This window comes from Pavona decussata, unplaced genomic scaffold (assembly GCF_977016875.1).
Source record: "Pavona decussata unplaced genomic scaffold, jaPavDecu1.1 SCAFFOLD_524, whole genome shotgun sequence".
Classification (NCBI taxonomy): domain Eukaryota; kingdom Metazoa; phylum Cnidaria; class Anthozoa; order Scleractinia; family Agariciidae; genus Pavona; species Pavona decussata.
The window spans coordinates 83,629-95,000 of NW_028145831.1; the positions used below are offsets into that span (position 1 = coordinate 83,629).

The 11,372-nt window shown below is 40.1% G+C and overlaps 1 protein-coding gene and 1 pseudogene across 2 annotated transcripts in view; both read left to right on the forward strand.

Moving 5' to 3' along the window:
• The first annotated feature begins 5,999 nt into the window (after positions 1–5,999).
• LOC146449989 (uncharacterized) lies at positions 6,000–9,175 on the forward strand. The gene is made up of 4 exons (XM_085100915.1): positions 6,000–6,891; positions 7,667–7,842; positions 8,492–8,635; positions 9,017–9,175. The coding sequence occupies exons 1-4, from the start codon at positions 6,729–6,731 to the stop codon at positions 9,167–9,169; spliced, it is 636 nt and encodes a 211-aa protein (XP_084957041.1). The 5' UTR covers positions 6,000–6,728; the 3' UTR covers positions 9,170–9,175.
• A 45-nt stretch (positions 9,176–9,220) lies between these two features.
• Positions 9,221–11,372, forward strand: part of LOC146449990 (uncharacterized) — a 5,735-nt pseudogene continuing 3,583 nt past the window's right edge. Inside the window, exons 1-4 of the transcript XR_014860445.1 lie at positions 9,221–9,701; positions 10,172–10,413; positions 10,563–10,729; positions 11,369–11,372. The exon at positions 11,369–11,372 is cut by the window's right edge and continues 1,720 nt beyond it. The product of XR_014860445.1 is annotated as an uncharacterized LOC146449990 (transcript). The remainder of the gene's footprint in view (positions 9,702–10,171; positions 10,414–10,562; positions 10,730–11,368) is intronic.

Consider the following 11,372-nt stretch of genomic DNA (forward strand, 5'->3'; position numbering starts at 1 on the left):
TGAAGTTTCCACCATGACTGCACCATTTTCTTGATTTCTCTGCACAGTTTAAATCATGAGTGCACCGTTTTCTTGATTTCTCTCCGCAGTTTCAACTATGAGTTCACCGTTTTCTTGATTTCTCTGCGCAGTTTAAATCATGAGTTCACCGTTTTCTTGATTTGTCTCCGCAGTTTCAACCATGAGTTCACCGTTTTCTTGATTTCTTTTCGCAGTTTAAATTATGAGTTCACCGTTTTCTTGATTTCTCTGCACAGTTTAAATCATGAGTTCACCGTTTTCTTGATTTGTCTCCGCAGTTTCAACCATGAGTTCACCGTTTTCTTGATTTCTCTTCGCAGTTTAAATTATGACTTCACCGTTTTCTTGATTTCTCTGCACAGTTTAAATCATGAGTTCACCGTTTTCTTGATTTGTCTCCGCAGTTTCAACCATGAGTTCACCGTTTTCTTGATTTCTCTTCGCAGTTTAAATTATGAGTTCACCGTTTTCTTGATTTCTCTGCGCAGTTTAAATCATGAGTTCACCGTTTTCTTGATTTCTCTGCACAGTTTAAATCATGAGTTCACCGTTTTCTTGATTTCTCCGCGCAGTTTCAACCATGAGTGCACCGTTCTCTTGATTTCTCTCCGCAGTTTCAACCATGAGTTCACCATTTTCTTGATTTCTCTGCGCAGTTTAAACCACGAGTTCACCGTTTTCTTGATTTCTCTCCGCAGTTTAAATTATGAGTTCACCGTTTTCTTGATTTCTCTGTGCAGTTTAAATCATGAGTTCACCGTTTTCTTTATTTCTCTCGGCAGTATCAACCATGAGTTTACCGTTTTCTTTTTTCTCTCCGCAGCTTCAACCATCAGTGCACCGTTTTCTTGATTTCTCTGCGCAGTTTCAACCATGAGTTTAGTATTTTCTTGTTTTCTCTCCGCAGTTTCAACCATGGGTGCACAGTTTCTTGATTCCTCGCCGCAGTCTCAACCATGGGTGCACCGTTTTCTTGATTTCACCGCAGTTTTAACCATACGTTCACCGTTTTCTTGATTTCTGTTCGCTGTTTCAACCATGAGTACACCGTTTGCTGATTTCTCTTCTTAACCTTACCCATGAGATCACCGTTATCGCAGTTTCAACCATGAGTTCACCGTTACCTTGATTTCTGTCCGAAGTCTCAACCATGACTGCAAGGTTTTCTTGATTTCTCTTTGCAGCTTAAACAATGAATGCACCGTTTTCTTCATTTCTCTCCGCTGTTGTAACCATCAGTTCACCGTTTTCTTGATTTCTCTCCGCAGTTTAAAGCATGAGTTCCCGTTATCTTGTTTCCGCCCTCCAGTTTCAAACATGAGTGCACCGTTTACTTTTTTTCTCTCGCAGTTTCAGCCATGAGTTCGCCGTTTTTTTCATTTCTCTCCGTAGTTTTAAACATGGCTTCCAAGTTTTCTTGATTTAACTCCGCAGTTTCAACCATAAGTGCATCGTTGTCTTGGTTTTTCTAAAACCGCGGAGTGAAATAAAGAAAATGGTGAACTCGTGGTTGAAACTGCGATGGGAAATAAAAAAGGTAAACTCATGGTTCAAACTGCGGAGAGAAATCAAGAAAACGGCGAGCTACCAAAATCGTCACTTTGGTTCCCTGTCCTTACATGGGTGAGTATTACACTTTGCCTTCATTAGAGTAAATTAAAAACATTGAAAATGGATACAGTATGCAGGGAAACCTACTTTGGGGTAGGTTTTGTGCCACGCGTGGGACCAGAATCATAAGACTTCCCCGAGGGGGGTAGGGTAGGACTGCCAAAAAAAGTGCGCTTTTGGTTAGGTCGCCAGCCCCCCTCACGGGAAGTTCTATGACTCTGTTGCCACGGGAGGCACAAAAACTATTCCAAAGTAGGTTTTCTTGCATGCTGATTCCATTTTCAATGTTTTTAATTGACTCTGACGAAGGCAAAGTCAAATATTCACCCCTATATGGACGGGGAAGCAAAGTGACGATTTTGGTAGGTCGCCATTTTCAATCACGAATGTTGCTGTTCAAAAGAGCGTCCAAAAAAACTTGGTTGGGACACATTTTTGTTTGAAATTGGAGACCTAACCAAAAGTGCCTTTTTTTGGCGGGCCTACCCTACCCCCCTCAGAGGACGTTCTCTGACTCTGCTCCAACGGGAGGCACAAAAACAATCCCAAAGTAGGTTTTGTTTCAATGTTTTCACTTGACTCTGACGAAGGCAAAAGTCAAATATTTACCCCTAGTTTTGATCGCTTGGATCGCTTAGCAGAAGATAAAGTGAACGAGAGAAAAATTATGACAAAAGAATAGATAGATAAATCGCCACGTGGGACACGAAGATATTCACGAACAAAGCAGTGTTCGATAAATCGAAATTAAGCGCCAAAGCTCACGAGAGGACGCGTAAACATCCCGGGGGGGGGGGGGGGGGTGGAGCACTTGACCCATGTTTGGGTATTTTTTTTTTAACAGCTTTATTGACCATCACACATGTTAAATACAATAAATGAAACAGCCAGAAAGAAATGAAAAATATATGCAAAGTGATTTAAAGTGATAAGGTCAAAAGGGCAGGTGCAAACGGGACGCCAGGACCCATGCGAGGCACCTCCCATGATACAAATAATAATTAAAACACGAACAACCAATAGACGCTAAAAAACTAGGGATGGCAGGAGCAGGATCGTACGATTGACCAGGTACAGGGATAGAATATGTCAAAGTGATTTTGCAAAAGGTGAAACATGTGCTCAGTAACAAAGTTGCGGAAGGAAGCAGTAGTTGAAAAACTGGTAGGCGGTGATAATTTACAGATATAGTTCCAGAGCTTAACAATACGATTAAAGTAAGAGGCCTGAAAAGTGCTAGTTTTACATACAGGAGTTTTAAGGTTATAAGGTTTACTTAGTCTGGTTCGGCCCTGAGAAACAGGAGAAACAAAATCATAAACATTAAGATCAGTAAAACCTTTCCGACATTTGTAAATAAGACAAGATCTTTGAGTTCGCGGTGAAATGTCAGAGGAAGAAGTTTCAAAGTTAAAAGTCTGTCTCTGTATCACATCACGCCTACACGTTGTTTGAGGATCCACCTTGTGGCCCTCCTTTGAACCCTTTCAATTTGAGTTTTGAATGAAATCTTGTTCGGGGACCAGACTTGGGTCGCGTAGGATAACTGAGATTTCACAAGTGCAAGATAAAGTGAGCGTCTAGCGGAGACATCGTTTAATAGTGGGCACGTGCGTTTCAAAAGTCCAAGTAACTTGTTGGCCTTAGCAGTAATGGAATGGATATGTGTGTTCCAGGTGAGGGAGTTGATGATGTTAACTCCAACGTCTTTCTCCGTGGACGCACGCTCGAGCTCTACATTATCAAGCTTGTAAATGAAGTCTAGCGGGCTCTTTTTTCGAGTGATGGTTAGCGCCTTGCATTTAGAAGCATTAAGCCGGATATTGTTGTCCCGAGTCCACGTGTCCATGGTGGTCAGGGTTTTCTGCATGGACATGCAGTCATCGATGGTATTGATGTTGCGATATACTTTGGTATCGTCGGCATAAAGGGAAGTGAAAACACCACCTACGGCTACATCTGGGAGGTCGTTAATAAATATTACGAACTGCAGTGGCCCCAAAAGGCTGCCTTGGGGGACCCCAGAAGTGACAGGGGCCCATTGCGAAGTTGCGCCATCGATAACAACTCGTTGGAGTCGACCAGATAGATAGTTGGCGAACCAGGTTAGAAGCTGACCTGACACCCCGTAGGCTCGTAACTTAGGAAGAAGGACGTTATGATCCACAGTGTCAAATGCCTTGGCGAAGTCAAGGTAAATTACGTCCGTCTGGATGTTTTTATGCAGGTTTCGGCCGATGGTATGAAGAACGGATAGTAGCTGGGTGACACATGAGCGATTCCTTAGGAACCCGTGTTGTAAAGGAGTAATTAAGTTATTAACGTGATCATACAGGCAATTAAAAACGCAGCGTTCCAGGACTTTGCTGACAATCGGAAGAAGTGATATGGGTCGGTAGTTTTCGGCAGGCTCTTTTGAGTCTTTCTTGTGAATGGGAGTTATGTCCGCGGATTTCCACTCTGTAGGAATTTGACCGCTACTGAGAGACTCAGATTAAAGATCCCACAGAGACTCGGAGCAATTTGTTGGCTACATTCTTTTAGTAGGCGCGCTGAAATGCCATCGGGTCCAGAAGCTTTTGAGGTGTCAAGCCCATTCAGGTGGTTCGTCACATCATCAACTGACACCTGTATTTGAGACATTTCCATATCTGTTCTAGGTGAATTGTTCGTTGGATCTATGTTTACATCCGGAGTAGCCGATAGAAAAACAGAACAGAAATATTTATTTAAGAGTTCAGCTTTCTGCGCCGGTTTTGTAGCCACTTCACCATCGTAACAAATCGCTGAGTTAGTGCATGAGCGTCCACCCATGAACACTTTGTGGTAGCTCCAGAACTCTTTCGGGTTGTCTTTAAAAGACGCTTCGATTTTGGCTAAGTATTGCCGGTGTTTTGACCGTACTAGGTATTTGATGTTTTGACTTAGTTTACGGAGCTTCAGCTTCCGTTCTGGCGATTTGTTCAAGCGAAATTTCTTTAAGGCTGCATATTTTTTACGGATCAGATGTCGTACTTCACCGTCAATCCAAGGCGGAGAATTCTTGTCGCCAACTGTTTTGATAGGGATATGTTCTTTTACAGCAGTTAAAAACAGATCCTTCCAGTTCGACCAGTGTTCGTTCACGTCGGCCGAGGTAGCAAAATCAAACGGGAGACGGGTGAGAGAATCCCGTAAGTCATCAAAGTTACCATTCTTGAAGTCATAGAACTGGCGAGTCACCCTCTTTGCTCGTTTAAACTTTAGTATAATCTCAAATTCAACAACATAATGGTCAAAGGGAGACAAACCATCCCTTGGATGGAAAGATCGAACACTTCCAATGACTTCAGGCCAATTGCAGAGCAGTAGGTCTAGTTTGTTGCCGGCCAGATGCGTATGTCCAGGGATAAACTGGTGGAGAAAGTTATCACCCATCATATCACAAAATATGTTATGATCGGCGCGACTCCCGTTGTTTATTGGAGCAGTTTGATCGCCACACCAGTCAAGTTCAGGTAGATTGAAATCCCCAAACAAGATGATACACGCAGGTTCACAGTTGTCACACAGTGAGGAGTTTAATTTGAGGATAGGATCGGGCGATGCATTGGGGTGATAGAAGCAATAAAGCAGCACTGATTTTTCGTGGCATCTTTTGAGTTCCACGACTACTAGCTCGGTATCCTCCCTCTCTAAATCGAATCGTCTAGAAGCTTGAATATTTCCTTTGACAGCCACAATTACTATTTCGTTGTCTATAACAGATTCATTGAGCCAAGTCTCGCAGATCCCGACAACATCGAAGTCGCCGCTATAAACAAGCTCCTGAAGTATGGTAATTTTGCAAATCCTTCGTGTACGGCTGTCATCGGAAGCGAGATAGTCTTTCAAACTCCTAGCGTTCAGATACAGAGCACGGAAACCGTCACTTTGACAGCGCTCAGGACCGGGGTTTAAGGAGATGTCCATGTAGATAGTAATGTCGATATCTCGGTGCAGGTCTGGAGGTGAACGGCAAGTGTACCCGAGTTTGGACCCACTCACTTGCTGCAAGCGAATTGGAGCTGTGATGCAGCGCTTGGTCAATTTACCCCGGGTCGAGACTATTACGGGAATAAATATCGTAGATATCCTCAGTAAGGTTGATGTTTTTATCATGGCAAAGTCGGCGAAGCTCTGGTGTGCATAAGATGCCCAGCAGGTTAGAAAAACTAAGAGAGAGCAGAGACCACGTGTGGCGGCCATCTTGGAAATCGGTGCCACCGCCGGGGGGTTTGAAACGGTCGGCATTAGGTAACATAGGGTGAAGCGGTCCCGACTGATCGGAATTTTCCGATCGTCATCGTGACGTCATCGTCCGACTGCTTTAACGAAATAAACAAATATGGCGCTGAAGTGCTTTATTATCCTTTGCATTGTGTGAAAAATTTGCCGGCGGCCAGCTCTGTTGGGACAACTATTCCTCAGTTTACACACTGAAGGACTGACAAAGCAGATTTTTTCGAGGAGTGGATGAATGTTTACATGCCTTTACCATTTTATCTTTACCCACCGCTTCACTCGATGTTACTTCTTTGCACTGTTGCAGAGGACACTACATAACATAGGGTGAGGAGGATCCGAGCCCAACTGGATCCAGTCTTCGTTTGGAAAAGTATTCCTCATTAATTATTTGACTCAAAAGCAGTTCTTTCGATGAATACATGAACATATGCTGTTATATGAATTTTCAACACCTGATGAAACTGTTTACATCTTTCACGAAAATAAAAGCCTTCTTAACTCGTTCTTTGTACTGTTTTTGCACTACATAATAGGGTGAGGGTGACGTGTAGTGGCATTTGCAGAAATAAATCATAAACAACAAGTGATTTTTCGTTGCAGGTCAAATAAAGCGGGATAATGTCAAACACAACGCGTGCGCCTTTTTTGTGTTCTTTGACCGATATTTGGGAAGAGTAGCAATTACCATCAATTCCCCTACTTGGGCTTGCTTTTGGCTGTTAATTTTTAACTCCCTTCTTCCGCTGAACTGCCTATATTAGCGGGAACCCGGGAAAATCTGGCGGGAGATTTGAGTTGTAATTTACCTTTGCGTAGCTCGCGTCTTGATAATGGCAGAAAATTATGATGACTGTGCTCCTTGCGAACAAATTCCCGAAAGAACCTGCTACGTTTCTTCTATGGATCAGGTCGCAAAGCTAATTTCAAGTTTTGAAACGAAAAATACTGTAAAGTTTTCCTGTTACAAGGGTACTGGTAACTTTAGAAATCATGGTGAGTTAATATTTATTAATTTTTGGTTAACTTTTGCCCCCATAGTACAGTTCTGCTGAGTCCTGTCAATTGCTGCAAATGTGGGGATCTAACCTTTGGAATAATAATAATTAAAAAAGAAAATCAATGGATTTAGAATCCACAGGATGACACTGAGACACTTCTTACAACAATAACAACACAATCCTTCCTTTAACTTAACATGTTGTGATCCTTTTTTTGAATTATGGAGTTCCTCACAGACACAAAACTTCAATTAGATGAATAAAGTGTTAGTGAAAATTAGGAACTTCACTCTGGACAGTGCTCTTTTTGTTATTAGAATCTTTGGTGACTTTACAAATTCAATCCCAGGAGAATGCCCCTTACAACAAATCCACCCCAGCCCCCTCCCCCCCTTCCCATTGCCATGCCCTGGAGAGGCTGATGAAAGGATCAAATGGTTGGAAAAAAAAAAAAAAAAAGAGGAAAACTTCTGATTAGGTTTACTCAAATTGTTAATGTGGTTGGATTATTTCAGAAGTCTGGATACAACAACAATGCAACAATGCAAATGTCACCATAGATGCTATTTGTTGCTGGGTACACACCAGAGACATAATTCGTATTAAATTGCAGTTTGTAGTCTTTCATGATCACATGCATGCCCTTTCTGGTCTTGGTATCATGTCCATAATTCAAACAATTTTTTTTTAAATAAAAACAGGCACCAATATAGAGACATCAATGCTTGCAATGTGGTCGATTGATTTTCAAACTATAACACTGTGCCTAGATTACAGGAAAGGAAATCACAGACTTTATTGGGAGGAGCCAAAGGAGGTCCATGGTAAAAAAATAGAATTCACTGGAGTACCCTTTTACATCCTGGACTGCAAGATCTTGGACTGCCAGCATGGAAAGGATAGAAATGCTGCTCTCAAAAGGAAGAAGCAACAGCAAAGAGAAGAGGTGAGTGTACATACACAGTATTTTATTCACTGCTGGATTAGTAAAACTCATGAACAGAGAAACCATCTCAACTTTACCACCAAAACTGTTTTTATTGTCAAAACAATGGAAATGAATGCCTAATTTACTGACATAAAAGATGCCCAGACACTGTTTTAACCTCCATGTTGCAATAAACATTTATTCCTTTCGCTTCTTTCAAAATGCTGGGCAGAGTTATATGACCACTAAATATATATATTTCTTCTTGTTTTCAGGATGGAGATTTTGTTTAAAAAAAAACCAGATTCCTTGCACAGCCATCCAAGAAAGCAAACTGTCCAGCAAGGTTGAAATTAAGGGAAGTGGTAGCATTTCCAGATTACAAGGTTTGTGAGTTCAAAAATTGTTCATAACAAAAGCAACCAGTGCTAGTTATAACTTCAAGGTGGTGGCTGTGGCTAAGGAGAGCTCCAATTGCAATAATAATAATAATAATAATAATAATAATAATAATAATAATAATAATAATAATAATAATAATAATAATAATAATAATAATAGTAATATGTGTCCTAATATAATGTTGGAATATAATTTTTTTAAATTCTGTACACTACAAAATGCAATAAATTTATTAAATGAATAATAAAGAACCCCTATGCTGCAGATTGAAAAGGATACCAAACATGAGAGGGAAAAGGCCTCAAAGAGATTGCGAAAAGATGTGGGAAAAGGAGAAGTGAGATCTGAGCGAAGAATCTACATTGAGTTCCCGTCCCAGGAAGACCATGCACATCACCTTATGGGAGAGGTGAGATAATAAAGGGAAAGTGCAAAACCTGTAATGAATTAACTGGTTGGGACCTCTTTGACCTACTGGCTTTGGTTCAATAATTACAACTCACAAAATTTATTTATATTTATTTTCTTGCCTCTGATACAAACAGCCATTTCACAAAAAAATGAGCTAGGAACTTCTTCAGCTGCAATGTTCAGTCATTATACAGCAATTGAAATTAAGCATAAATGTTATCAAATTTTTTCTCTAAGTGATGCAAATGCAGCCTGTGTCTTTTTCTCCTATACAGAGTATTAATTTCACAAAAACAGTGTACAAGATTTTTTTTTTTCCATTCAAGTTCTGTCTTAATCAACAAAGATCTTATCATTCTAACTTTCATTACTATTGCAGGGTAGTGGCCTTTGTCAACCTGTTGATGAGAGGATTATTAGAAAAATTGATGCACTAGTTAATGAAGGTGTAAAAGACACTCGCGAAATGAAGAGACACCTCAATGTTTATGTCAAGCAACAAATATTGTCAAAGGATGAAATTCAGCCATGATCTCCATCAAACCGTCGCTTCTTTCCTAAGCCAAGTGACATTAGAAGTCACATGTATCGTGCTTCAGTTAAAAACCGATTCTCCAAAATTGACCAAGAAAATGTTGTAGATAACATTGACCAGTGGCAGTCATCAAATCCTGAGGACTTCTTCTACTTCCGCCCATATGGAGAAGCCCCCCAAAAACCCACTGATTCAGAGGGTCATTCTGAAGAAGCGGTATCCAGCAACCTTCTCTTTGTCCATCAAAGCAGATGGCAGCGTAGACTGCTACAAAGATATGGTAATGACATTTGCTTACTGGATGCCACTTACAAAACCACTCGTTATGCACTACCTTTGTTCTTCCTTGTGGTGCCCACAAATGTTGACTACCAAGTTGTTGGATCATTTGTGATTCAAAATGAAACGTCTCAGTGTATTTGAGAGGCACTGCAAATTATTCAAAGAGAGACAACTGGATGGAATCCAAAGTACTTCATGACAGACAACTGCGAGCAAGAAATCACTGCCATAGAAGACGTATTTCCAGGTAAGCAATGGGAATCACAGGCACCAATGAAGAATACCATGATTACAAATATCACTCTAAGAATAGCATCACTGTTAAAAAATATTGTTTGGATAATTTGGGAATCAGAATTTAATTGAAATGTGCTGTGTTAATTACTGTCTAAACACAGTTTAGTAAATAAGCAAATTATTGTAGGGCGGGATATGTGACAACACAGGTTAAGTTTGAATCTGAGATTTTGCACATATAACTTAAAAGAAAGTGATGTTTTGTGATCCAGGCTTTAGAAAAAAGGCTTGGAGTTCTGCTACTCACCTCTCTTCATGGTAGCTTATAGGGCAGATGTGATAATTAGGCCTACTGCACCTAGCTCAACTGTGCACTTTGTTGAGACTAAAAAAAAAATATAAATACCAACATTAATAAATTGTTAGACAGAGCCCTGACTGAACAATATTAACATGTGAATTCTAATGTTTCAAATATAGGGTGCGAAGTATTCCTCTGTGATTTTCACAGAGAACAAGCTTGGGAGAGGTGGACAGCAAAGTCAGCAAATGGTGTGTCTTCCAATAAAGAAGATGTGCTTTCAAAACTTCGGCTCATAGCAAGCTCTGAGACTGAAGACATTTATCAAGAACGGGTGTGTGATTTGAAGAAATCCAAGCTTTGGAAGGAAAACAGTCGTCTAAGTGCATGGTTTGAAAATCATTGGTTAAAGGAACATAAGGTGAGTGCAAATAAGAAATATCTATAGCTTGAACTTAATGCAATGTAATGGACATGAGTTCTAGCTAAGTGAAAGTTGAATGATACCATCACTGTTTCTCAAAACACTGATGATGGTCCTAAGAAAATCTCTCTTTAAAAATTTTCTAGCGCTGGGTGAGAGCATACCGCCATACCATCTCCATCCACACTACAAATGGGGTAGAGCGCCAAAATGAGGAACTGAAATATAACTTTCTGGCAAGCCATCGTGACAAGTCCCTCAGTGGTCTCATCTCTGTTCTCATTACAGAGTTTTTCCCTGACAAGTATGCAAGGTATGACAATAGCTATAAGGCGCAGGCCTCTTTTCGTAAAAACAAATTTAGAAAGACCACTTACAGTAATAGCATCTGTCAATGCAGTTAGCCTAAGAGCAGGAGGGACGGAAAGAATGAAAAAATAAAAGTTGAAGATGTGAAAACTAAGAATGAGATAACAAGACTATGCCCCTTCCAAAAACAACACTTTCCTCAGAAATACTAAATTAGTGCAACAACTTAGAATAGACATGCAAGCTAAATAAATGTATCTCACAAAAACAAAATCATCTGTTAAAAAAAGTCATCATTCTTATCATGACTTCAATAATTTGATCTCTGCCATAAGTACTTTTTGTTTAAATGTTTTTTTTTTCACTCTGGAGATTTGAACATTACAAATATCATGCATGCATGCACATCAAGATTGACCATAAAAATTAAGACAACAACTTAGTTTCTGAATGAAGCTATGAAAATCTCTAAACCAAAATACACGTGAAATTTGCAACTACAATGTTTTTCCTTGGGAGTATATATATATAGTGTATATAGATAATGAAGGTATATAAAATCAACAAGTGATGATTACTCTTAAACAGACAAAACTAACATTGTACTGAATTGAAAATAAGAAACATCTCTGCTTCCCTTTAGATAT